The sequence below is a fragment of the Juglans microcarpa x Juglans regia genome, chromosome 7S (assembly GCF_004785595.1).
Source record: "Juglans microcarpa x Juglans regia isolate MS1-56 chromosome 7S, Jm3101_v1.0, whole genome shotgun sequence".
Lineage (NCBI taxonomy): Eukaryota > Viridiplantae > Streptophyta > Magnoliopsida > Fagales > Juglandaceae > Juglans > Juglans microcarpa x Juglans regia.
Window position 1 is genome coordinate 1,805,636 of NC_054607.1, and position 22,291 is coordinate 1,827,926.

Here is a 22,291-nt window from a genome sequence, read left to right on the forward strand (position 1 = left end):
ACTTAGAAAATGAGTATTTGAAAGTGCAAACATAGTTTTCACAGCGAGATTTCGACACAATAAGTTCCACTTTCATGAAATGTTGTGACAATGTTGCCCGACTTAACAGCATATCGTTACAAAAGCTCCTATTAATTATTAAGGCGCAATTCACAGTTTTTGGGTCGAATATTATTGCATAAACAGATCGACTCTAAAACAACCGAATAATTTAAAAGCGAAAATTATGCATTCTTGCGGAGAGAGAGAGAGAGTATTCTCTCTTTCTTTTACTGAGAAACAGAATTCTCTCTTGTCGAGGGAGCAATGGCCACCGCCGAAGAAGCGGAAGTGGTGGCAGAAGTTGAAGCCATGCAAGCAGTATACGGAGACGATTGCGTGGTTATGGATTCTTACCCTCCGCACCTCCACGTTCACATCAAGCCTCGCACCGCCGATGTCACTTCCCAACAGGTCACTTTGCTTTTTTCACTTCTCCGAGTCCGGATTGAGTTCCGTTTGGTTGCCGATGCAATAATTGAAACTAAAAGAGAAAATTGTTTAGCTTGAGATTGAAATTTATGGATTCGGAATCCTCTAGGAAAAAATTCCGAAGCTTTATGGATTCTGCCAGCTACTTAGCCTGAAATAGAGATTCATGGATTCTTGGACTTGATACTAGTTTATGAATTATTCTTCTTAAAAAAATTTCAAGTTGATGAGATCCAGATTTATTAGCAGCATGAAGAGCGACATTACTCGAAGCTTTTCCTTTTTAAACGTTTTTCACGGGATTAATTTTATGATTTATGCGGTTGAATTGAAATCGTTAGAACTCTATAGTTTGCATCTCATTGTGCTTGTGTATATCATATTCGAGTGTACATATGCACATAGTGTTGTTCTAGTATACTGTTTTGACTGCTAAGCCTAAAACAACCGGTTTGTTTAACAGCTTAAATGATCTTAGGTAGGTAATGCTTAGTAATCCAGTCCATTTCATCTGTATCTTCAAAACTCGCATTTGCATTCATCTTTCATGTGAATTTGAAACCTGATGGTATGTATTAGGATATGTACCCGAGGCCTCTTTGCTTTGATCCTGTATCTTACAATTAGTTTCTCTAGGACAGGAAGTTTAACATATAATTGTGCATTATTGATTGCAATATTGCAACTTCTTCCTTGGACGGTTTATTGGTGTAATCAACTTTATAATACAATACCATTTATTTTTATTTTAACTTTTCTCTTTGTAGTTTGTGGAGGCACTTCTTGGCAATACGAGGAGTTCCCAGGTATATCAAAGCATATGCACACTCATATTGATGCATATATGTTTGCATAATTAAATAGATGCAGTGGTTAGTAAGTATATATGCCAAGGTTGTATGCTTGAGTATGATTTTATTTATAGATGTCTTGTATACATGATCTCTGGTTACATTTTCTACCAGCATGATGATCTATAACATAGGGCTTTGTTTAGTGATAAAGAAATATGATAATATATATTTGTTGGTTTTTTTTTTTTTGGAGGGGGGGGGGGGGGAGGGGGGGGTTTCAGGGTCATGACTCCTGCTTCAGTATACTAGAATACAAAATATATTTTCCAACCGGTGATTACTTGCTTTGACATTTTTGTGATTATGTTCTAATAATCTAGCAAGTGATTATTGCATGTCATCTTATAGACTCTGCACTAACTATTTCTGTATTGTGGTAGTATCCAATGGAGCCACCTCATATTGATCTAATTGATTCCAAGGGTCTTGATGAACAAAGGCAAAAGGATTTGGTGACTTGTATACGAGACAAAGCATGTGAACTCTCCTCTTATTTGATGCTTGTAGCACTTTGTGAGGTAACTATTGCCCTACACAGCTAGAAAAATTGTTCAGGATATGAAGAATTGTATAGTTACTCCATATTGGTAATACACTCATGGGCCACTCATGGATGCAACTTAACAGAGGTAAATATTTGGGATCATAGTATTTATGGTGATAAGTACACATATATGCAGAGTCAGATGTGTGCATCAGACCTTTGGGATGCTTTCACGTCCTTGTATCATTTCTGCATTCTCTAGGGGTCAAACAGTAGTTCCATATCTTATTTATTGGGCCAATATTTATGAGGGTTGCATCTACCTGTGAACACAAAGTGCGCACCCAATTTCCTTTAACTCTGTTTCCTTCCCTCATTTTGCTTCCTCATTTTGCTTAAAAGGCGATGAACATATTTTGTTCCTAAATTCCATAACTAGTTCTAGGCAGGTTCAAATCTGTCCTCCTTGAAATGTGATTTGTTCTACCTCAGACACTTGTGATGATATAAAGAGAATGTTCTAATGAATTACTCCAAGTTGTTCTCCATGCACAAAATCCCATATTGCAAAGAATGGTGTAAAAGGATATAGAAATCAAAATGTTTGCTAAGCTTATGTGGTTGTGATGTCTTATTTCTTTTCCTTAGCATTGTAATTAGAGACTTTTTTAACTTTAAGAACAATGTAACTAGAGACTTTTTCTTGCCTTAGGATATATAGGTAACTATACGGCTGGTGATGCATATTGCAGGATGTGTTTTCTCATAGGCGTGAAAGAGAAATTCATCAAGACTTATCTCCTTAAATCTTTGATTTTATTTGCATATGTTAATTGAACATATATCCTTCTTGAATGTATGGTTGAAAAGTTTATACCGTATATGATACTAAATTGTAAAACTGCAAATTTTATTTAGTTTGAATATACATTGATATGTATGTGTGCATGTGTGGCTACGTGTGCACACAAACATTGATGCGCTGAAATATGTCTTAGGAAGCAGTGGAGAAGCTCACTATTATGAATCACCCTGATGGAGATTGTCCATTGTGTTTGTATCCTTTGGTTCCAGAAGATGGGCAGAATGGAAATTTGCCATTCATGAAGTTAATGTCTTGTTTTCATTGTTTCCACAGGTAGCCTCTCTCCTTTAAATGTTTTCTTTTATCATGGCTAATACCAATTACAGGTTTTGTAGCTAATTTTCTTGTTTATTTGTTTTCAACTATGGAAGTGAATGCATTATTAGGTGGTGGAATTGGCTCCACACTGAAAAAGAAACCAATGCTAGTGATTCAGCGAGTGCAATTGTCTGTCCTATACATTACATGGATAATCGAAGAGGTATACTGGGGTCAGATTGATGGTTAGCGGATCTTTCTATTGATGATGCACTATCTGATTATCCCTATTCCCTTGTATTATTTTTTTCTAGTTTCTAAGGGATAGAATTTCTGTTCGACTTCTGGAGCCCGCTGGTCCCTTTTTTCGGATTTTCTTGTTACCATATTGGTGCTTGCTGGCATTTCAGAATTCGTCTTTTGCATGCCTTGTCTACGTGTCAAGTTGCCAGCATTGCCTTCTAAAAAGCATTTACTGTGGTTCTATATAAAGTTATTGGTGTCTCCTCACCATGTCCTCTTAATGTTATATCAACACATGGATCCTTCATGGCTAAAAACTTAATTTGAACCTAAATATCCGATAAAGATCTTGGAAAGTTCTTATATTATTGTGTGCTTAGGTTTAAATGGGCTTTTAGACGTTCTCAAATTGTGTTCTGAAATTGAGCATTTCAAAATTGAGCAAATCGTTACTTTTGTGTCTGATATGAATGGTACATGAAAAGAAGTCCATTGGGTTTTTATTCACCATGTGAAGCACGTTTTGCATAACAAAATACGTTTGTTGGCAATGCCTTTGTCTTGCATGTTTCAATGGTGATGTGATGAGAAAATATTCTCATCGGTTTTAATTTTCTGCCTTCTTTTTTATCTATTTTAGCTGATCTGAATTTTTTTAGACCCGCATGGAGCAATGGGAGAGAATATGGGAATCTGCCCAGTTTGCCGCAAGGTTTTTCATTCCAAGGATATTGACCATGTGCTTTGTTTGGTTGGCTCTCATTCTTCTCAATTGGTATGTCTCCTCACTATATAAGTTTTATTTTTGGTCTGCATTGAAATACAAACTTCCATGATAGACCAGGCAAGAAGAATAGAAAAAAAAAAATACTCTGCTCACTTACTGTAGGGCCAAGCAGCAGCAGCCTCTAATACTTATGGAAATAATTTACTGTACTCCTTTATTTTTAGGCTATGTTGTTTGGACTGAAGGTTTTCGAATCAAACGCATGTTGTTATTCTATTGAAAAGGGCAGAGTGGAGTCACAGTCCAAACTATACCCGAGAGGAAGACTGCAATTAGTATCTACTTTTTTAATATCTTGCCTCCTAATGTCTCCAACCCAAGTGCCAGTTTTGTATCATTGTCATCCGATTTTATTTTAGAAAAACTTGATAATTTGGCTGTGGTAGTATTTGTGGTAAACTTGGCTGTGGTAGTCTCGTCAGTTTTCTAAACTTGGCTGTGGTAGTGTTTGTTGGATCAGTCATGTTAAATTATTCAATTGTTCATTTATATCAAGTGCTAGTGAAGTTATTATTTTTCTTTGATTTCAGAATGCTGATGATACCGAAGTAGATCACAGTGAGAGGCTGCTCAAGTCTGATTCCGAGAACATTAGAAGACAAAAATTTGAGACCATACAAAGACTACAGCAAAACAATGGTGGCTTAATTGAACCCAAAAGAGATCTAGTTGTCTTGCCTGGTATGTTTCTTCCCCAACCGGCTGCATCTGCTGCCACTATGTCAGCCAAAGAATCCAGTGAGCAACAACAAACAGACCCCCCAGTCAACTTGGAAACTCATTCCGGTGAATCCTCAACGCGTGCAACCACCAGTGCGCAAAGACGCACTGGCATGAGGAAGCACAGAGGAGGGAATTCAAGAAAACAAGTCAAACAGACCGCCGCTTTGCCTACCATGTCGACCAAAGATACTGCCGAGCAACAAAGAAGTGATCCCACAGGCACCTCGGAAACACGTTCTATGGTTTCCGCAGATAGACCTAGCACCAGCGAGCACAGGATCTCTGACTTGAGGAAGCACAGGCATCGGAACACAAGAAAACCAGTCAAGCAGTGGATCAGAAAAGATGATGCTACGGCAGAGTGATCAATTATATGGTTATTGTATTTGTTCTCCTTTTGTTTTTATTCATTTTCATCACTAATTTTCACGTTTCAAGGAAAAGATGCACAGCCCGAACCTCTAGAGGTACAAGGGAAAATGGGCAGCTAGAAAGAAAGAAATAAGAATTATGTTTTTTCTATGTATCTTATTATCCATTGTAACGAAGTATCCCGAAATTTTGGGTGCAAGACTTCATCAAAGCAGCGGGAGGAAAGGTACCTTCTATTAGAGACCTTGGTCTCTGTCAATAAAAAAGGGAAAAAAAAAAAACTTATAATCTGCTTAATCTCTCAAGATTATACAGAGAGAAGTATTTTAATCATAAAAGGATTTTACAAAAGTTAACTTATAAATTCACGTGATTTGATACGGTGCGTTAGATTGTAAATTTATTTTTATTATAAAGTAGATTTAAAGCATCAAATGTAGTCAAGTCAATTTGTGATTTATTTGTAAAATCTATTTGTGGCCGAAGCATTTTTCTTGTATAAAACGACGTGATTTTATCATCCCGTTACATATAATTGTCTATATCTGAGTTGTTGAAAAGGATCCTATTTTCAACTAAATGGAGGTAATTGATCTCAAGAGTAATGATATATACAATCTTAGTTAGTGTGTGCAATTTTCACACATTTCATTTAAAAAATAGTAGGGTCTATAATTAAAAAATTAATTTTTGTTATATAGATTTCATATTTATCTATTTTTTTAAAGGGAGTATGTGTAGTTTACACAACCTAGCTATGATTGTAAATATTATTCCTCTTGATTCCAATGATTGCTTCATTGACTGATTCTGAATATACTAATTTATATAGTCTTTCTTCAAATTGGACCTTTGAATTAAGACAATAAAATAAAATAAATAATATTTCAATTCCCGTTTATATTTTTTTCACTTAATTCTGAATATTTTTATAGGTGGCGAATTATATGGCAACGCATTATCATGCTTTTTGGAACTCAAATTTTAGGTTTGAAAAGCTTGTTTGAAGAGTGAGATGAGATAAAATTTTTGTTAGTAGTAGTAAGATACTTTGTGAATAGTAGTGAGATAATTTGAGTTGAGTATTTTTTAGATTTTTAGAAATGAGAGAAAAAATTGAATAAAAAATATTATAAAGTTAAAATATTGTAAGAATATAGTTTTATAATATTATTTTTGTTTGGGTATTTGAACAAGTTGAAATTGTTTTTTATTTTTTATTTAAAATTTTGAAAAAATTGTAATGATTAATTTCAAAATTTTGTATTTGAATTATGTTTGAGAATAAAATAGAATGAAATGAAATGAGATCAAACAAAAATTTTGTATCTCATCTAAAACTCTAAACCTGCCAATTTAACCCAAAAATTTGACAGATGCAGCGATTTGATCTCCCCAACACCCACACAACAAAAATTTAGTAAAAAAATGTCAAAGATCAGTGTTACTCTGTCGCTTGAGTAGCACTACTCATTGTTACCGCTAATTATTTTTATAATTTTTTTTAAATTTTTTTATTCACATTTTTTTAATATAGTTAAATATTTTAATATATATATATATATATAATACACTTAAAATCACTTTTCTAATGATGAACTATAGCGCGGTATAACTTAAGAGGCAAAATAGCTTTTTAAAATGTCAAAACCTAAGGGAGAACCAACCACATTCTGCCAAAAGATTTGTCCACCTGGACCTGTCGAAGGTCTTTTCACTCGGACCCTTTAACCTTACAATGTCGCCAAAAGGATTGATCTAGTACCCCTACACCCGCGTACTATTACTGTGAGTTGGCATCAATGAATGAAAAGTATAGATTTTATAAAAATAAATTTATAAATTATTATAATTTTAGATATAAATATATATCATATTATATCAAACTATTTTAATTTATAAATTTATTTTTATTAAAAAAAATTGTAACTAAAATATTTCTTATCTCTAATATGTTGTGTTAATTAATAAATTGGTGCATAAATATATCACTTAATTATGAAGTTATAAGAGATTTAAAAATAAAATAATTTTTTAGATTAATTTATGTTACAAACTTTCACACAAGTGGTATATACTTAATAGGTCAATAAAAACTTGGTAAATAGATTTTTCCATCCTTAATTAATTCACTTTCAAGACATGACGCCGGTTGCATGGATAACGTGTCTGACCTTGCAGTCACGATCTGATTTATTAAAACTCGATCATCCATAAATAATTGTCCGTATAATTATTTAATTTCGGGATATGTTTAAAAATTGAGATGAAATGAGAATTTTATAAATAAATAATGCTAGAGCTCCAGTTAGAGGCTCCCACTGGACTCTAGCCTGCGTTTTATTATGTATTTTTTTATATAGATTTTTTATAACAATTTTAAATATTTTGAAAAAAAAATACGATATCATTAAAAAATACTTCCTTAATCACGAAGTAAAATAAAAAAATCATAAAAAAATATTTGTTATTTTACTTTGTGATTAAGGAAGTATTTTTTTTAATTTTTTTTTTTTACTTTCTAATTAAGAAAGTGTTTTTTAATAATTTTCTAAATTTATTTTATTTTTAAAAATATTTAAAAATGTTAAAAAAATCTATGTAAAAAATAACTTTAAAAAAATACAAGAAAAAACACATGCTAGAGCTCAACGGGAGCTCTAGCATCGTCCTTTTATGAATAGTAATAAAATGGTTTGTAAATAGTAATAAAATGATTTGAATTAAAATATTTTATTGAGTTTTGAGAAACAATAGAGAAAAAGTTGAATAAAATTATTATAAATTTAAAAAATTATTTGAATATTATTTTTATTTTAAAATTTTGTATTTTATTTATATTTTATTTGTAAGTTTTAAAAAATTATAATGATTAAGTAAGTAATGAAACGAGACCTAAGCTAGTTAGGTTAACGTTTGTGACGAGTGTTAGTCAAAATAAGGTCGGTTGTTTTATCCTCGATAGTCTTTGTATTTCCTTTTGATTGGTACAAAGAGTTTGGAGTTTTGTTGTTATTAGGAGATCATGATTAGAGTCGAACTGTTAAAGGAAAAAACTAGTTGCATTTTAAGTTGTACCGATCAATTTGACTGCTAGATAAAAAAGATTTTTTTTTTTATTTAATGATTAAGAAAATTATTTTAAATGTATTAAGATATTTTTTTAAAATATTTAAATATATTAAAAAATATGAAAAAAAACTTCAAAACAAATAAACAATCAATTCAAGCGAGCTATTCTGAACGGTATATCAGTTTAGCAAAGCTTGTTGCATGTGTTGGTACATTTAGATGCATTTGAATATTGAAGTAAATTGAATTGAATTAAGATGATAAAATATTGTTATAATATTATTTTGTAATATTATTATTATTTTAAGATTTAAAAAAATTAAATTATTTATTATATTTTATATTAAAATTTAAAAAAATTATATTAATAAATTAAAATGAATTGAGAAGAGTCGAAGACTCAATCTAAGCGTGAAGTTGTAGTACCCCCACTTTGCCACACATCACGAGGAGTGCTACCCCACTTTGCCATACATTTCCAATATTCCCCTTTGTTCGCGTGTAACACCATTATTAATTATTATATTATAATAAGTACGTACGTACGTAGCTAAGCTAGTTTCAAACATGGGTTCGAGGGTACGATCATTGAGTGGGTTATGACTGGCCGGAATGATTTGACTTGTAGATATATACATGATCATGATCTTCTTTGATATATATTATGTGGACGTGAAGTTATGTTAAGTTTAGTTTGTTTTTATAGATGAGTTCAGATAAATTAAAATTAAAATTAAAAAATTAAATAAAATAATTTTAGAATATTTTAAAATTTTATTTTTATTTTTAAATTTAAAAAATTAAATTATTTATTTTATTTTATATTAAAATTCGATAATATTATAATGATTAGATGAAATGAATTGTAAAATTTTTTAAAAACAAACGAGGTCTTAATGATTTCTAATTTATAAGCCCTTTTAATATAATTGCCATGCAGGTTTAGAAAATGGAACGAAAATAATTAAATAATTTTTAAAAAAATAAGCTAATTAATTAAGGAATTAGCTAGCTCTAATTAAAAGTGTACATTCCTATTAAACATGTACTAATTAATTCATTAATCGGCACTTCATTGCTCTCCAATCATACCGTAAATATTTAAGAGGTAAATTATTGATTAATTAACCTATATATATATCTAAAAAATTAATTATTTAAACACACTGACTTGATAATAGAATAACATATATATACATATATATTGATCACTATGTTATCATTTGTTTTAGCTGCTTGTTTAATTTAACCTAAAATAAATACGAAATGGAAGAGATCATGATATTAATAGTCATGTGGCAATCAAGAAAAAAAAAAAAAAAAAAAAGTAGTCATGTGCATTATCAATTAAGCAATTGGCCAAATACCCAATATTGGAGGGTGGCAATCATGAATAGTATAATCTCCAAATATTTTGACCCGAAACATAAAAATTTAAAAGGAATTAAACACATTATGTTCCAAACCATACATGTAGGATATATGTTTCATCTCCCGTGCAAACTTACACACACACACATATATCATCAAGTCATCTGGCTAAAAAAATGTCCAAAAAAATAAACTTAAGAAAAATATCCACTTGTTTTGGAGTCACACGTGTTTAGTGAGCTAGCTATGAAACATGTTATCTATATATTAACAGGGGTGCAATTCGGTCAGGTCCCCCGCGGCGGGGGGTGGGTTTGGTCCATCATTTTTTTGGGACCAGAACGATAGATGATGATGGACGGGTCATTATCAGTCCATTCGGTTTGGCCTCTTTTTTTTTTTAAATAAAATAATAAAAAAAGTTTTTTAAAATATTAAATTAAAATTAAATGAATAAAGTAGATTATGTAACTAACTTAATAAAAAAATATTTTATAAGGTCGATGATAATAAATTATATAAAAATTATATTATTAACTTATATAATTACTATATAATTATTTAATTGATATTATACATTAGTTAATTGATTTTTTTTTATAAGTAGTTAATTGATAGAATATTAATTTGTCAATAACATATTTAAAATTTTATATTTTTAATGGTGATACGTTAGATGAAAATTACATAATAAATTATAAAATTATTATATAAATAATATATTTTTTTTAATTCGGTCCGGTCCGGGATGGGAAACCCCCAAAATCGGGACCGAACCAAACCGAACTGGACCAAACCAACTTCGGTCTAGATCAGTCCGGACCAACGGGCTAACAACTCTATCTATATATACGTATGTCGACACAACATTATTTGCTACCTCGTTAGAGCACTGGCAATGGTCTGGTCATTGTCAAGTTTAAAATTTGATTAAAAATTGAGGTTTTGACTAAAACCAAAATCATTTGAGAGGTTAATTCAAATTGGACTATCCATCCAAATGTTAAAATAACAATAATAATAATAATATAATATTAGATATTTTAATAATAATTTTCTATATTTTTATATTTTCACTCCATATATTAATTAATAATTTAATTTTTACTTAAATTTATTATTTTTTAACTATTTTTTTCACAACCTAATTATCCAATAGTAGTAGTTAAAAATATTTTTAGAGTAAAATATTATTTTGGAGATGAATATTGGATGACTAAATTTAAAAAAATTGATAAGTTTACTGTAGTTTAAAAGTGAAACTTTAAAGTTTTGACTACTCCGATGCAAATCATTTAAGCTACTTAACTAAAATTTGGCTAGACACTGACATTTAGTTAGACCAATGTCAATTCTCTTAGGCCCTATCAGCCATTGGCTGTCGTGCCAACCATACATATATACGTACATATATACTAACTGATCTCTCTAGTCTGATCTCTAGACCTACGTACAAACGTATATAACACTCTCTAATATTCATGTACGTACGTACACAGTAGCCTGAAATTCTTCTCCTGCGCCTAGATCACGCTTCTTCTACTTTGGTTGGATTTTCCCATGCGCTGATCTCTGATCCTTCCGCCAGCTAACTCCAGCAACCAGGGCTCGTTTGTTTTCAGAGATGAGATGAGATTAAAGTTAAAAAGTTGAATAAAATATTGTTAGAATATATTTTTTAATATTATTTTTATTTTGGGATTTGAAAAAGTTGAATTGTTTATTTTATTTTGTGTGGGGATTTGGAAAAATTGTAATGATGAAGTGAGATGAGATGAGATGAGATGAGATGTTTCTTGAAAACAAACGAGGCCTGAGTATCATCAGCACGCAGCACGTACGCTACGAAAAAAATGTGTATTTGTAGTCAGTTTATATATGTTAAGAGGATGATTATCATTTCTTATCAAAATAATTAAGTTTATTCTCTTCCCAAATAGCCATCTTGATCAATATAATTAATAATTTATCATAAATATTCATTTTTTTGGTAATGATACGGCGACGACCGAGTACTACTATATATATATATATATATATATATATATATGTACAAGGATATCCTTGTTAAACGAGATGATATGATATGATAAATTCTTAAAATTTTTTATAATTTTTTCTTAAACACAAAACAATTTTCAATTTCAAGTTTTCAATTTTTTATCTAATTATTATTTAATTATTACAAATTCTACAAACTTCACAACAATGCACAAAAATCAATACATCTTTTTCAAATTTTAAAAGTAAAATAACATTAAAAAATTATATTTAAACAAATTTTTAATTTTATAATATTTTTATTCAACTTTTTTACTTATATTTTTTTAAAACTCAATAAAATATATTAATTCAAATTACTGTTTATTAAATCACAAGAGTGTCCATAAACTCATCAACCATGTAAGGTCTGATCATCGATCGTACGTTTATGCATGTTAGCCACTAGAGCTCACCAATTTATGAATGGTCAAACTGGCTGGCTAGGTAGCTAGCACCTCCAGCATGCCATAGTTAAGGAAAATGATAGATATTGTAGTTAATACCTAGCCAGAATAGTACTAGCACTGGTTTTTTTGATTGTCTTATATATAATTGCCAGTTATATCTGTTTGTTACAGTACCATGATCACAGTCTAGAATTAATATTCCATCCAAAACATATTCGTTTCTCAATTCGTAACTGCAAATAGCTAGACATATATCTCTTCTATTATATAAGTGGCTATTTAACGCCACCTAACGGAAAACCTTGTTTTCTGTTAGTTCTCTGTTAAAGTCACCTTTTTAGGTTTATAATTTTTATTCTTGTTATGCTCTGCAGGTTGAAGCAAAAAAGGAAAACTGTGGACTGAAATGCGTGATAAGTCTGCAGATCCCAGTCCCAAACGAAAAAAGGAAAACGCAAGTCACCTTTCTGTTAGTTCTTTGTTAAAGTCACCTTTTTGGGTTTATAATTTTTCTTCTTTTTATGCTCTGCAGGTTGAAGCAAAAAAGGAAAACTGTGGACTCAAATGCGTGATAAGTCTGCAGATCCCAGTCCCAAACGAAAAAAGAAAAACGCAAGTCACCTTTTTCTTATCCTTATCCTTTTGGCTTTGCAGTTTTGGCAGATAATAGTTATTTTGAGCTTAACTAATTTTCACCTTTTTTTTTTCTGCAAATCCCAGTCCCAAACCAGAAAAAGAAAACACAGATAATAGTTATTTTGAGTTTACTAATTTTCACCTTTTTTTCCTGCAAATTCCAGTCCCAAACCAGAAAAAGAAAACGATTGAGACACTACAGCAAGTGACCTTTTTCTTATCCTGTTGGCTTTGCAGTTATCAGTAACAGAAACAGCAAGCCTATCTATGTCATGAAACGGTCTCAGACTCTGTCATCACAGCAAAATCACATCCATCAATTTGGTTGAAGTAGTGCAAAACTCACGGATAAAAATAAAATCGTTCTCAATGAAAAAGGAATATCAGTGCATGTTTAGTCAATTTTGCAGTTTCATTAGATTATTTTGGGTTTATTATTTTTCTACTTTTAAGTTTTGACAGTTATGTCAGTTCCTCTTTAGTTGTATACTTTTTCTTCTTTTTATGCTCTGCAGGTTGAAGCAGTCCTGCTCTGCAGGTTGAATCAATGTGGTATTCATTTCAATTGTGCTGTTTAAAAACAAAACTCACGGATAAAAAAAAAAATTACATCCTCACTGAAGAACAGGGAATAAGAAGGAATAAGAAAGAAGCAATAAAAAAAACAGAAAATAAAAGAAAAATAAAAATCATGTCAGGAAGATTTTTAAGTACAATACATCTAAGTGGATAAAAAAACTGTACAAAAAAAAAATCATACCCCTCACTAGACACAAAAAAACACATGCATGGGAGGAGAGGGGACACTGCAGTTTATAAATATAATGTGTTTTGAGAGACCAAACCTAACCAAACCAATCCACGTCTATGCAGCCTTTCTTCCAACTAAACAAATTCTGCTCTTTGCTCCTCATGCAACTTCACTTCCAAGTAAACAAATTCTTGTCTTTGCTAAGGATCAAACAAATTGTTATAGGTGAATAAGCAAATTTAGTGTTCATCTTTTACTGGTTGGGTGTTGATCTTGAGCAAAAGTCCTCTTCTTTCTATTTTTTACTTTTGCTGGTTTTTTTATGTTTACTGATGGTTTTTATTGGTGATTTGTTTTCAGTTGATTTCCCAGTTCTGTGAGGTGTTCTTGGGTGTGGATCAACTGAACTTGCTGTGAGTGCATGATTATTCAGTGTAATATTTTCTTATGGTTGTTTAGTATAGTGCTTTCTAACTTTTTTTTTTTTTTTTATTCATTGATTATTGCTTAGTATTGCCTTTGAGTTATTTTTAGTGGTTTGTTTTCAGAACTTGTTAGTTGATAACTTTCAGATCTGCTGATTTTTACTGCTTCTTTTCTGGCTTGTTTTCAGGTTCTTCTAAAGTGTTCTCAGCCTGAGATTTAAAAAGCTGCAACTTTCTGTTGTTTAATCACTGTGAGTGCATGATTGTTTAGTGTAATATTTTCTGATAGTTGTTTAGTATAGTGGTTTATGACTTACTTTTTTTTCCCCTTTTTATTCATTGATTATTGCTTAATATTATCTGTGAGTTATTTTTAGTGATTTGTTTTCAGATTGCTTAATATTATCTGTGAGTTATTTTTAGTGATTTGTTTTCAGATTTTGGAAGTGTGTTGTTGCTATCTTTCTAGGTGCTGAATGTGAAATAAGAGGGGAAAAAATGAAGTTTTAAACTAACTTAAACTTAGTCATCTAGCAAATGAAATTTAAGCCAAAGTTCATGCCTTACATAGTGAAGATATAAGCTGAAAATGAAGGAAAAATTGCTGCAGCACAAGTAGCAAACATCATTGAGATGGGTTTAAATTGCAGCAGCACAAGTAGTATTTTGGACTCTAACAGGTTGGTTTAAACCTGTTACTTTCGGACTAAAAAGTTTATAATTATTGTATTATTATTACATGCACAGTAACAAATATAATATAAGATATCATTTATTTCCTAATTTTACCAATCCAACTAAATAAGATAATGAAAATCATGTTAAATAGTGATACATTTTGGACTCTAACAGGTTGGTTTAAACCTGTTACTTTAGGACTAAAAAGTTTATAATTATTGTATTATTATTACATGCACAGTAACAAATATAATATAAGATATCATTTATTTCCTAATTTTACCAATCCAACTAAATAAGATAATGAAAATCATGTTAAATAGTGATACATAAGTGTTAGAAAAAATTTCCAGAGCATAAAATTTTTACAACTCATTCTCAAACAATCAATAAAATTGTTTCATTCCATTAAAAGTAAATTTTAGTAGTATAAAATTACTCTACATGAAATCGGATCAAAGCAACCAGTGCAATACACACAATATTCACCCAACAACCAGCAGAAATATATTACAGATGAATGTTAATTTCCCAAAATCAAGTGATTTTTTTCTCGTTTGTAAATCTCCACATATTTCAGATTTGAAATTTGAAAGTAATTTTAACAACACAAGTCTAAACACAAAACCTAATAACACAAACAGAACCACAAAAATCCTAACTTTCGGATCCAAAAACCCTAATTAAACAATTACATAATATCATGAAGCAGATTTGAGATTTCAAAGTAATTTTAAAAAGACAAAAAAACTTACAATGGGGAATCGAAGACAGAGAGTGAGGTGAGGCCGACGGTCCGTGAGTGGTATCACTGGTAGGCTGCGGCTAGGTTGTGTGCGACGGAGAGTGGAAAGCAGAGAGAGGACGTGGTGGTGGGAGAAACAGAGAGACTCGAAAACAAGGGTGGATGAGTTCGGCGAGATGGGTATGGCGGCGCATGGTTCAGCAAGAAGAAGAAGAAGAAGAAGAAGAAAGAAGAAGAAGAAAGAAGAAAGAAGAAGAAGAAGAGATGGGAGAAGGGAGGGGAGGGTTCGTGCGGCACATCAGAGAGCGGAAGAAAAAAAAAGTTTGGGTTTGAGCAAGAAGAAGAAGAAGAGGAAGAAGAAGAGAAGAAGAAGAAATGGGAGAAGGGGATGGCTTCGTGCGGCGCGATATGAGGGTGACGAAAGCGGAAGAAAAAAAAAGTTAGGGTTTGAGCAAGAAGAAGAAGAGGAAGAAGAAGAAGAGAAGAAGAAGAAATGGGAGAAGGGATGGCTTCGTGCGGCGCGATATGAGGGTGAGGAAAGCGGAAGAAAAAAAAAGTTAGGGTTTGAGCAAGAAGAAGAAGAAGAAGAAGAAGAAGAAGAGAAGAAGAAGAAATGGGAGAAGGGATGGCTTCGTGCGGCGCGATATGAGGGTGAGGAAATTATGAAACCCTTAGGGTTTTGATTTCAGATGTGCCAAAACGGCGCCGTCCGAAGGGCTGGGTTACTTCCCTTTACTCTTATACGGGCTGGGCCCGAAGTCACCCACAAAATCTAACTAAAATAAATAACTATAAAAAGCCCACTCTCAAACAAATAAATCACTTATATGGGCTTCCTTTTTTCTTTTTTTCTTTTTTTTTCTTTTAGATCTGAAAAATACATAAGTGTTAGAAAAAATTTACAGCTTAACTATAAAATGTTAAATAGTTTTTCATTACTGTATTTAAATGTTATTGTTGTTATTTAAAATGTTATTCATATTATTTTACTATTTTACAATAGTAAAATAAAATAATGAAATATTATTAGAAAATTGAAGTTTATATCATATATTATTGTGACACAGGAAGCTCAATCTGAAGAACAAAAATAATATATACGAAAACACATTAATACAAAATACACAATAATTTTTGCAATAGTAAAATAAAATTATGAATACAATCATAATAATAATAATAAATTGAAATTAAAGAGACAATAATAGTATAAAATATTATTAGAAACTGAAGTTTATCTAATATATATTATTGAGACACACACAGCCCAATTCCAAAAAAACACCTTAATACAAAATACACAATAATTTTGACAATAGTAAAATAAAATAATGAAGATGCTCATAATAATAATAAAAAAAAACGCACTCTCAAACAAATAAATCATTATATATCCCTTATACGGACTTTTTTTTTTTTTTTTCTTTATATCTGAAAAATACATAAGTGTTAGAAAAAATTTCCAACCTAACTATAAAATGTTAAATAGTTATTCATTACTGTATTTAAATGTTATTGTTGTTATTTAAAATGTTATTCATATTATTTTATTATTTTACAATAGTAAAATAAAATAATGAAATATAATTAGAAAATTGAAGTTTATATCATATATTATTATGACACAGGAAGCTCAATCTGAAGAACAAAAATAATATATATGAAAACACATTAATACAAAAATAATATATAAGAAAACACATTAATACAAAATACACAATAATTTTTGCAATAGTAAAATAAAATAATGAATACAATCATAATAATAATAATAAATTGAAATTAAAGAGACAATAATAGTATAAAATATTATTCGAAATTGAAGTTTATCTAATATATATTATTGAGACACACACAGCCCAATCCCAAAAAAACACCTTAATACAAAATACACAATAATTTTGACAATAGTAAAATAAAATAATGAAGATGCTCATAATAATAAAAAAAAAAACACACTCTCAGACAAATAAATCATTATATATCCCTTATACGAACTTCCCTTTTTTTTTTTTCCCTTTAGATCTGAAAAATACATAAGTGTTAGAAATAATTTCCAACCTAACTATTTAAAATGTTAAATAGTTATTCATTACTGTATTTAAATGTTATTGTTGTTATTTAAAATGTTATTCATGTTATTTTACTAATAAAATAATGAAATATTATTAGAAAATTGAAGTTTATATCATATATTATTGTGACACAGGAAGCTCAATCTGAAGAACAAAAATAATATATACGAAAACACATTAATACAAAATACACAATAATTTTTGCAATAGTAAAATAAAATTATGAATACAATCATAATAATAATAATAAATTGAAATTAAAGAGACAATAATAGTATAAAATATTATTAGAAACTGAAGTTTATCTAATATATATATTATTGAGACACACACGGTCCAATCCGAAAAAAAACACCTTAATACAAAATACACAATAATTTTGATAATAGTAAAATAAAATAATGAAGATGCTCATAATAATAATAAAAAAAAACGCACTCTCAAACAAATAAATCATTATATATCCCTTATACGGACTTCTTTTTTTTTTTTTTTCTTTATATCTGAAAAATACATAAGTGTTAGAAAAAATTTCCAACCTAACTATAAAATGTTAAATAGTTATTCATTACTGTATTTAAATGTTATTGTTGTTATTTAAAATGTTATTCATATTATTTTATTATTTTACAATAGTAAAATAAAATAATGAAATATAATTAGAAAATTGAAGTTTATATCATATATTATTATGACACAGGAAGCTCAATCTGAAGAACAAAAATAATATATATGAAAACACATTAATACAAAAATAATATATAAGAAAACACATTAATACAAAATACACAATAATTTTTGCAATAGTAAAATAAAATAATGAATACAATCATAATAATAATAATAAATTGAAATTAAAGAGACAATAATAGTATAAAATATTATTCGAAATTGAAGTTTATCTAATATATATTATTGAGACACACACAGCCCAATCCCAAAAAAACACCTTAATACAAAATACACAATAATTTTGACAATAGTAAAATAAAATAATGAAGATGCTCATAATAATAAAAAAAAAAACACACTCTCAGACAAATAAATCATTATATATCCCTTATACGAACTTCCCTTTTTTTTTTTCCCTTTAGATCTGAAAAATACATAAGTGTTAGAAATAATTTCCAACCTAACTATTTAAAATGTTAAATAGTTATTCATTACTGTATTTAAATGTTATTGTTGTTATTTAAAATGTTATTCATGTTATTTTACTAATAAAATAATGAAATATTATTAGAAAATTGAAGTTTATATCATATATTAATGTGACACATGAAGCTCAATCTGAAAAATAAAAATAATATATAAGAAAACACATTAATATAAAATACACAACAACTTTTACAATAGTAAAATAAAATAATGAATACAATCATAATAATAATAAAAAATTGAAATTAAAGAGAAAATAATAATATAAAATATTATTAGAAATTGAAGTTTATCTAATATATTATTGTGACACACACGGTCCAATCCGAAAAAAAAACACCTTAATATAAAATACACAATAATTTTGATAATAGTAAAATAAAATAATGAAGACGCTCGTAATAATAATAACAATAAATTGAAATTAAAGAGCGAATAATAATATAAAATATTATTAAAAATTTGAAATTTATCTAATATATTATTATGACAAAACAGGAGAAGTATATAAATAATTCTCATATCCTCATTAGGTTTGGGATTAATGAGAAAGTTTTGAATAAAATACTATAAACAAATTTTAAAAATTGTTTAAAATTTTTTGCATCATTCCAAAATGTTTGAAAATGATATATTTGAACAGTCTTTTTGTGCTTATAATAGTGTGTATGTGTACAATACAATCAAAATTTACAATGTATTTTGTGTCTAGACAGGAATTATCGTCGTTGTCAAGAGATCTAAATATATAAAAGACTCTCTACTATTCGTTACAAGACATGTAAGTGCCTTTTTATATAATATATATATTTCTTCTTTTGCTAGACCCTACTTGTACTTTTTAGTAGGTACTTACTAATAGCAAATTAATTGTTTATAGCATTTAAAATGCGACATGAAGGTATGCATTTCGCATTAAGTAGTTATTAATTATTCATTTAGTCTTCGTTGTGTGGAACAGTATCCAACCTTTTGAAGAATTGTTTGCTTCATTAACATAATGAGAAGTGGTAAGATTGTGTTAATAAATTATGTAACATTTATTTTTAAATAGTAATATTAATTTTGTAAAAGTTAAGCTTGAAAACTCTTTTTTGAAGATCATGGAAAACAACCAGCAAAGAAAATCCCGTATAAAGATTTACCAGAAGAGAAAAAGGAAGAAGTCCGTAGAAAACAAAGAGAAAGATATGCTAAAAAAAAAGCGTTTAGAAGCAATTCCATCCAGTTAAAAGATTCAACTTTATTTGGGGATGATCAAATGACTACGTCAATTGATGAACCTTCAAATAATGATGTCCAACATATAAACAGCATTCAGGACTTCGCTGTTCTACAGAAGGTGTCAAAGAGACAACGAATTTTTCGCGCTAATGTTGACATCAATGAATTGACTTCATCTCATGAAGTATGTGTTCCTCCTGGTGTTAATGTCTGTATGGTTGGTTCTGAGGCAACTTCATCATTAAACAATGTGACGAATCATTCTGATTGTCCGAGTGATTCTATGGATTCTCTGATATGCAAATCGGGAAACACATATATAGATGAAACAACCGTCTCTAATCAGCTTTTAATTCAACAGGTTTTCCTGAAAATATTTTTTTTATCTTTCTTATTCAAGCAACCTTATATTCTTTTTCATTGAAATTTGAAAACATCCTATTCAAATAGGCTCCATATGTTATTCGAGAAGAGTCAAGCTTTGAAACAAGTATACCGCCACCGTGTAGGGGTAAGAAACAAGTATAATTATATTATTCGTTCTTCTGATTCTTTTGTCAACTCTTGTCACTCTCCCAATATTGTCCTTAGTCAAATCATTCAAAGAATTCGATGGGTTTACGCCTATTGTCTTGTGTTCATTTTATTACTGAATAGGTGGGGGTCATCGCCGCTCTGTTGGACTTCGACAGTTATTACAAGTCGTGCCATATGAAGCATATTCTTTGCCATATGTCCCTTGTTGCAGACATTGTAAAGCAAAACGATTCTATCACGAGACAAACGGATTTTGTTGTGCTGATGGGACAATTTCTTTGGTCGCAAATGATGTCCCTGATCAGCTTTATGATCTTTTTACCTCCAACACAGATGAAGCCGTGCATTTTAAAACCTATGTTCGAACTTATAATAACAAGTTTGCATTTACATCTTTTGGAGTTAAATTCGATAGAAATCTTTGCAGACGGAATAGAGGGATTTATACATTCCGAACTCAGGGACAAATCTATCACTATATCAATGATTTAGTGCCTTTAAATGGCCGTCCTTCTTATCTCCAACTGTATTTCTATGATACTGAGCATGAATTGGAAAATCGCATTTCTGATTCTGGCAGAATGAATCCATCAATTATAGCTCAACTCATTGATATTCTTCGCATCAATCCATACTCTGTGTTTTTCCGGTCTCTTGGTGATTTGCCAAATTTGGAAAATCAAGTAATCCATATAAGATCAGATGCTGGCCTAGATCAGCGTGTATTCAATGCCCCGACATCTTCACAAGTTGCAGCAATATGGGTTGAAAATGAAGATGCAGATCAGTTGGAAGGACGGGACATTTGTGTCTTCAATCATTCCGGTGGAAGTCATATAGTTCAGTACTATTTTGGCTGCTATGATCCACTTCAGTATCCGCTGTTATTTCCTTTTGGGGATACTGGTTGGCATCAAGGCATTCGAAAGGTCAATAGAGGAAGCATATTAATACGTGATCAAACAACCCAATCAATAGATCCTCACCAATCAATATCAGCAGAAGAGTTGCTTAGAAGAGAACAACGAGGTGAGAGTGTAAATTTAATCTTCCCATTTTGTACTTAGTTTGTAGATATCCAATTTTATAATGTTTCATTCTTCTTCAACTTTTGTAGCATCAAACAGAAAAACGAAGGATCCCATTGTTTCATGTCGTGAATATTATTCCTACAAATTGCAAATCAGAGAGAATGTCAGATCGATTTTATTACTATCTGGTCGTCTATTGCAGCAATTTGTTGTTGATATGTATGTTAAGATCGAGACATCAAGATTAGATTATTTTCGTACCAAACAACAACATATTCGATCTGAGTTATATCAAGGTATTGTTGATACTATAACACTTGGGGAAACTAATGCTTCGAATGTTGGAAAACGAATCATTCTGCCTTCGTCGTTTATTGGAGGTCCAAGAGACATGCGAAAAAGATATATGGAAGCAATGGCTTTAGTTCAGCGTTATGGTAAGCCAGACATTTTTTTAACAATGACATGCAATCCAAATTGGCAAGAAATTTCAAATGAATTACGCGTCCATGAGGAGAGTCAAAATCGGCCTGATTTGGTTGCTCGGGTGTTTCGTGCAAAATTAGAAGAATTAAAGGATCGTTTATTCAAACGACAGATATTTGGAAAAGTTTCAGCATATGTTTATGTTATTGAGCATCAAAAAAGAGGGCTTCCACATGCTCACTTTTTAATCATATTACAGAGGGATTGGAAACTCTATGCACCTGAATCTTTTGATGAGATTGTGTCGGCAGAAATACCTGATAAAAATACGAATTTACACTTACATAATGCTGTTGTCAAGCATATGATACATGGACCATGTGGGGTGTTGAATCCAACAAATGTTTGCATGAAAAAAAATGGTTATTGCAAAAACCATTATCCAAAAAATTTTGCGTCGCGTACAACTGTTGGAAATGACTGCTTTCCAATATATAGGCGTTCTGACAATGGAATAACTGTCAACGTGAGAGGTCATAATTTGGATAATCGTTGGGTTGTTCCATATAATCCGTATTTGCTTGCAACATTTGACTGTCACATTAATGTCGAGATTTGTTCTACGGTAAAAGCAGTCAAATATCTATATAAGTAC

General features: G+C 30.3%; 1 protein-coding gene across 2 annotated transcripts; it reads left to right on the top strand.

The window, feature by feature from the left end:
• Positions 1–213: 213 nt before the first annotated feature.
• On the top strand, positions 214–5,347 carry LOC121241623. Of its 2 annotated transcripts, none has more exons than XM_041139463.1 (7): positions 214–453; positions 1,239–1,277; positions 1,706–1,843; positions 2,808–2,947; positions 3,046–3,155; positions 3,835–3,950; positions 4,493–5,347. In XM_041139463.1, exons 1-7 carry the CDS (start codon positions 307–309, stop codon positions 5,048–5,050), a joined length of 1,248 nt encoding a protein of 415 aa, XP_040995397.1. In that variant the 5' UTR covers positions 214–306; the 3' UTR covers positions 5,051–5,347. The 2 variants fall into 2 exon arrangements, with proteins under 2 accessions (XP_040995397.1, XP_040995398.1); XM_041139464.1 differs by having other exon boundaries at positions 224–453; positions 3,061–3,155.
• The last annotated feature ends 16,944 nt before the right edge of the window (positions 5,348–22,291 follow it).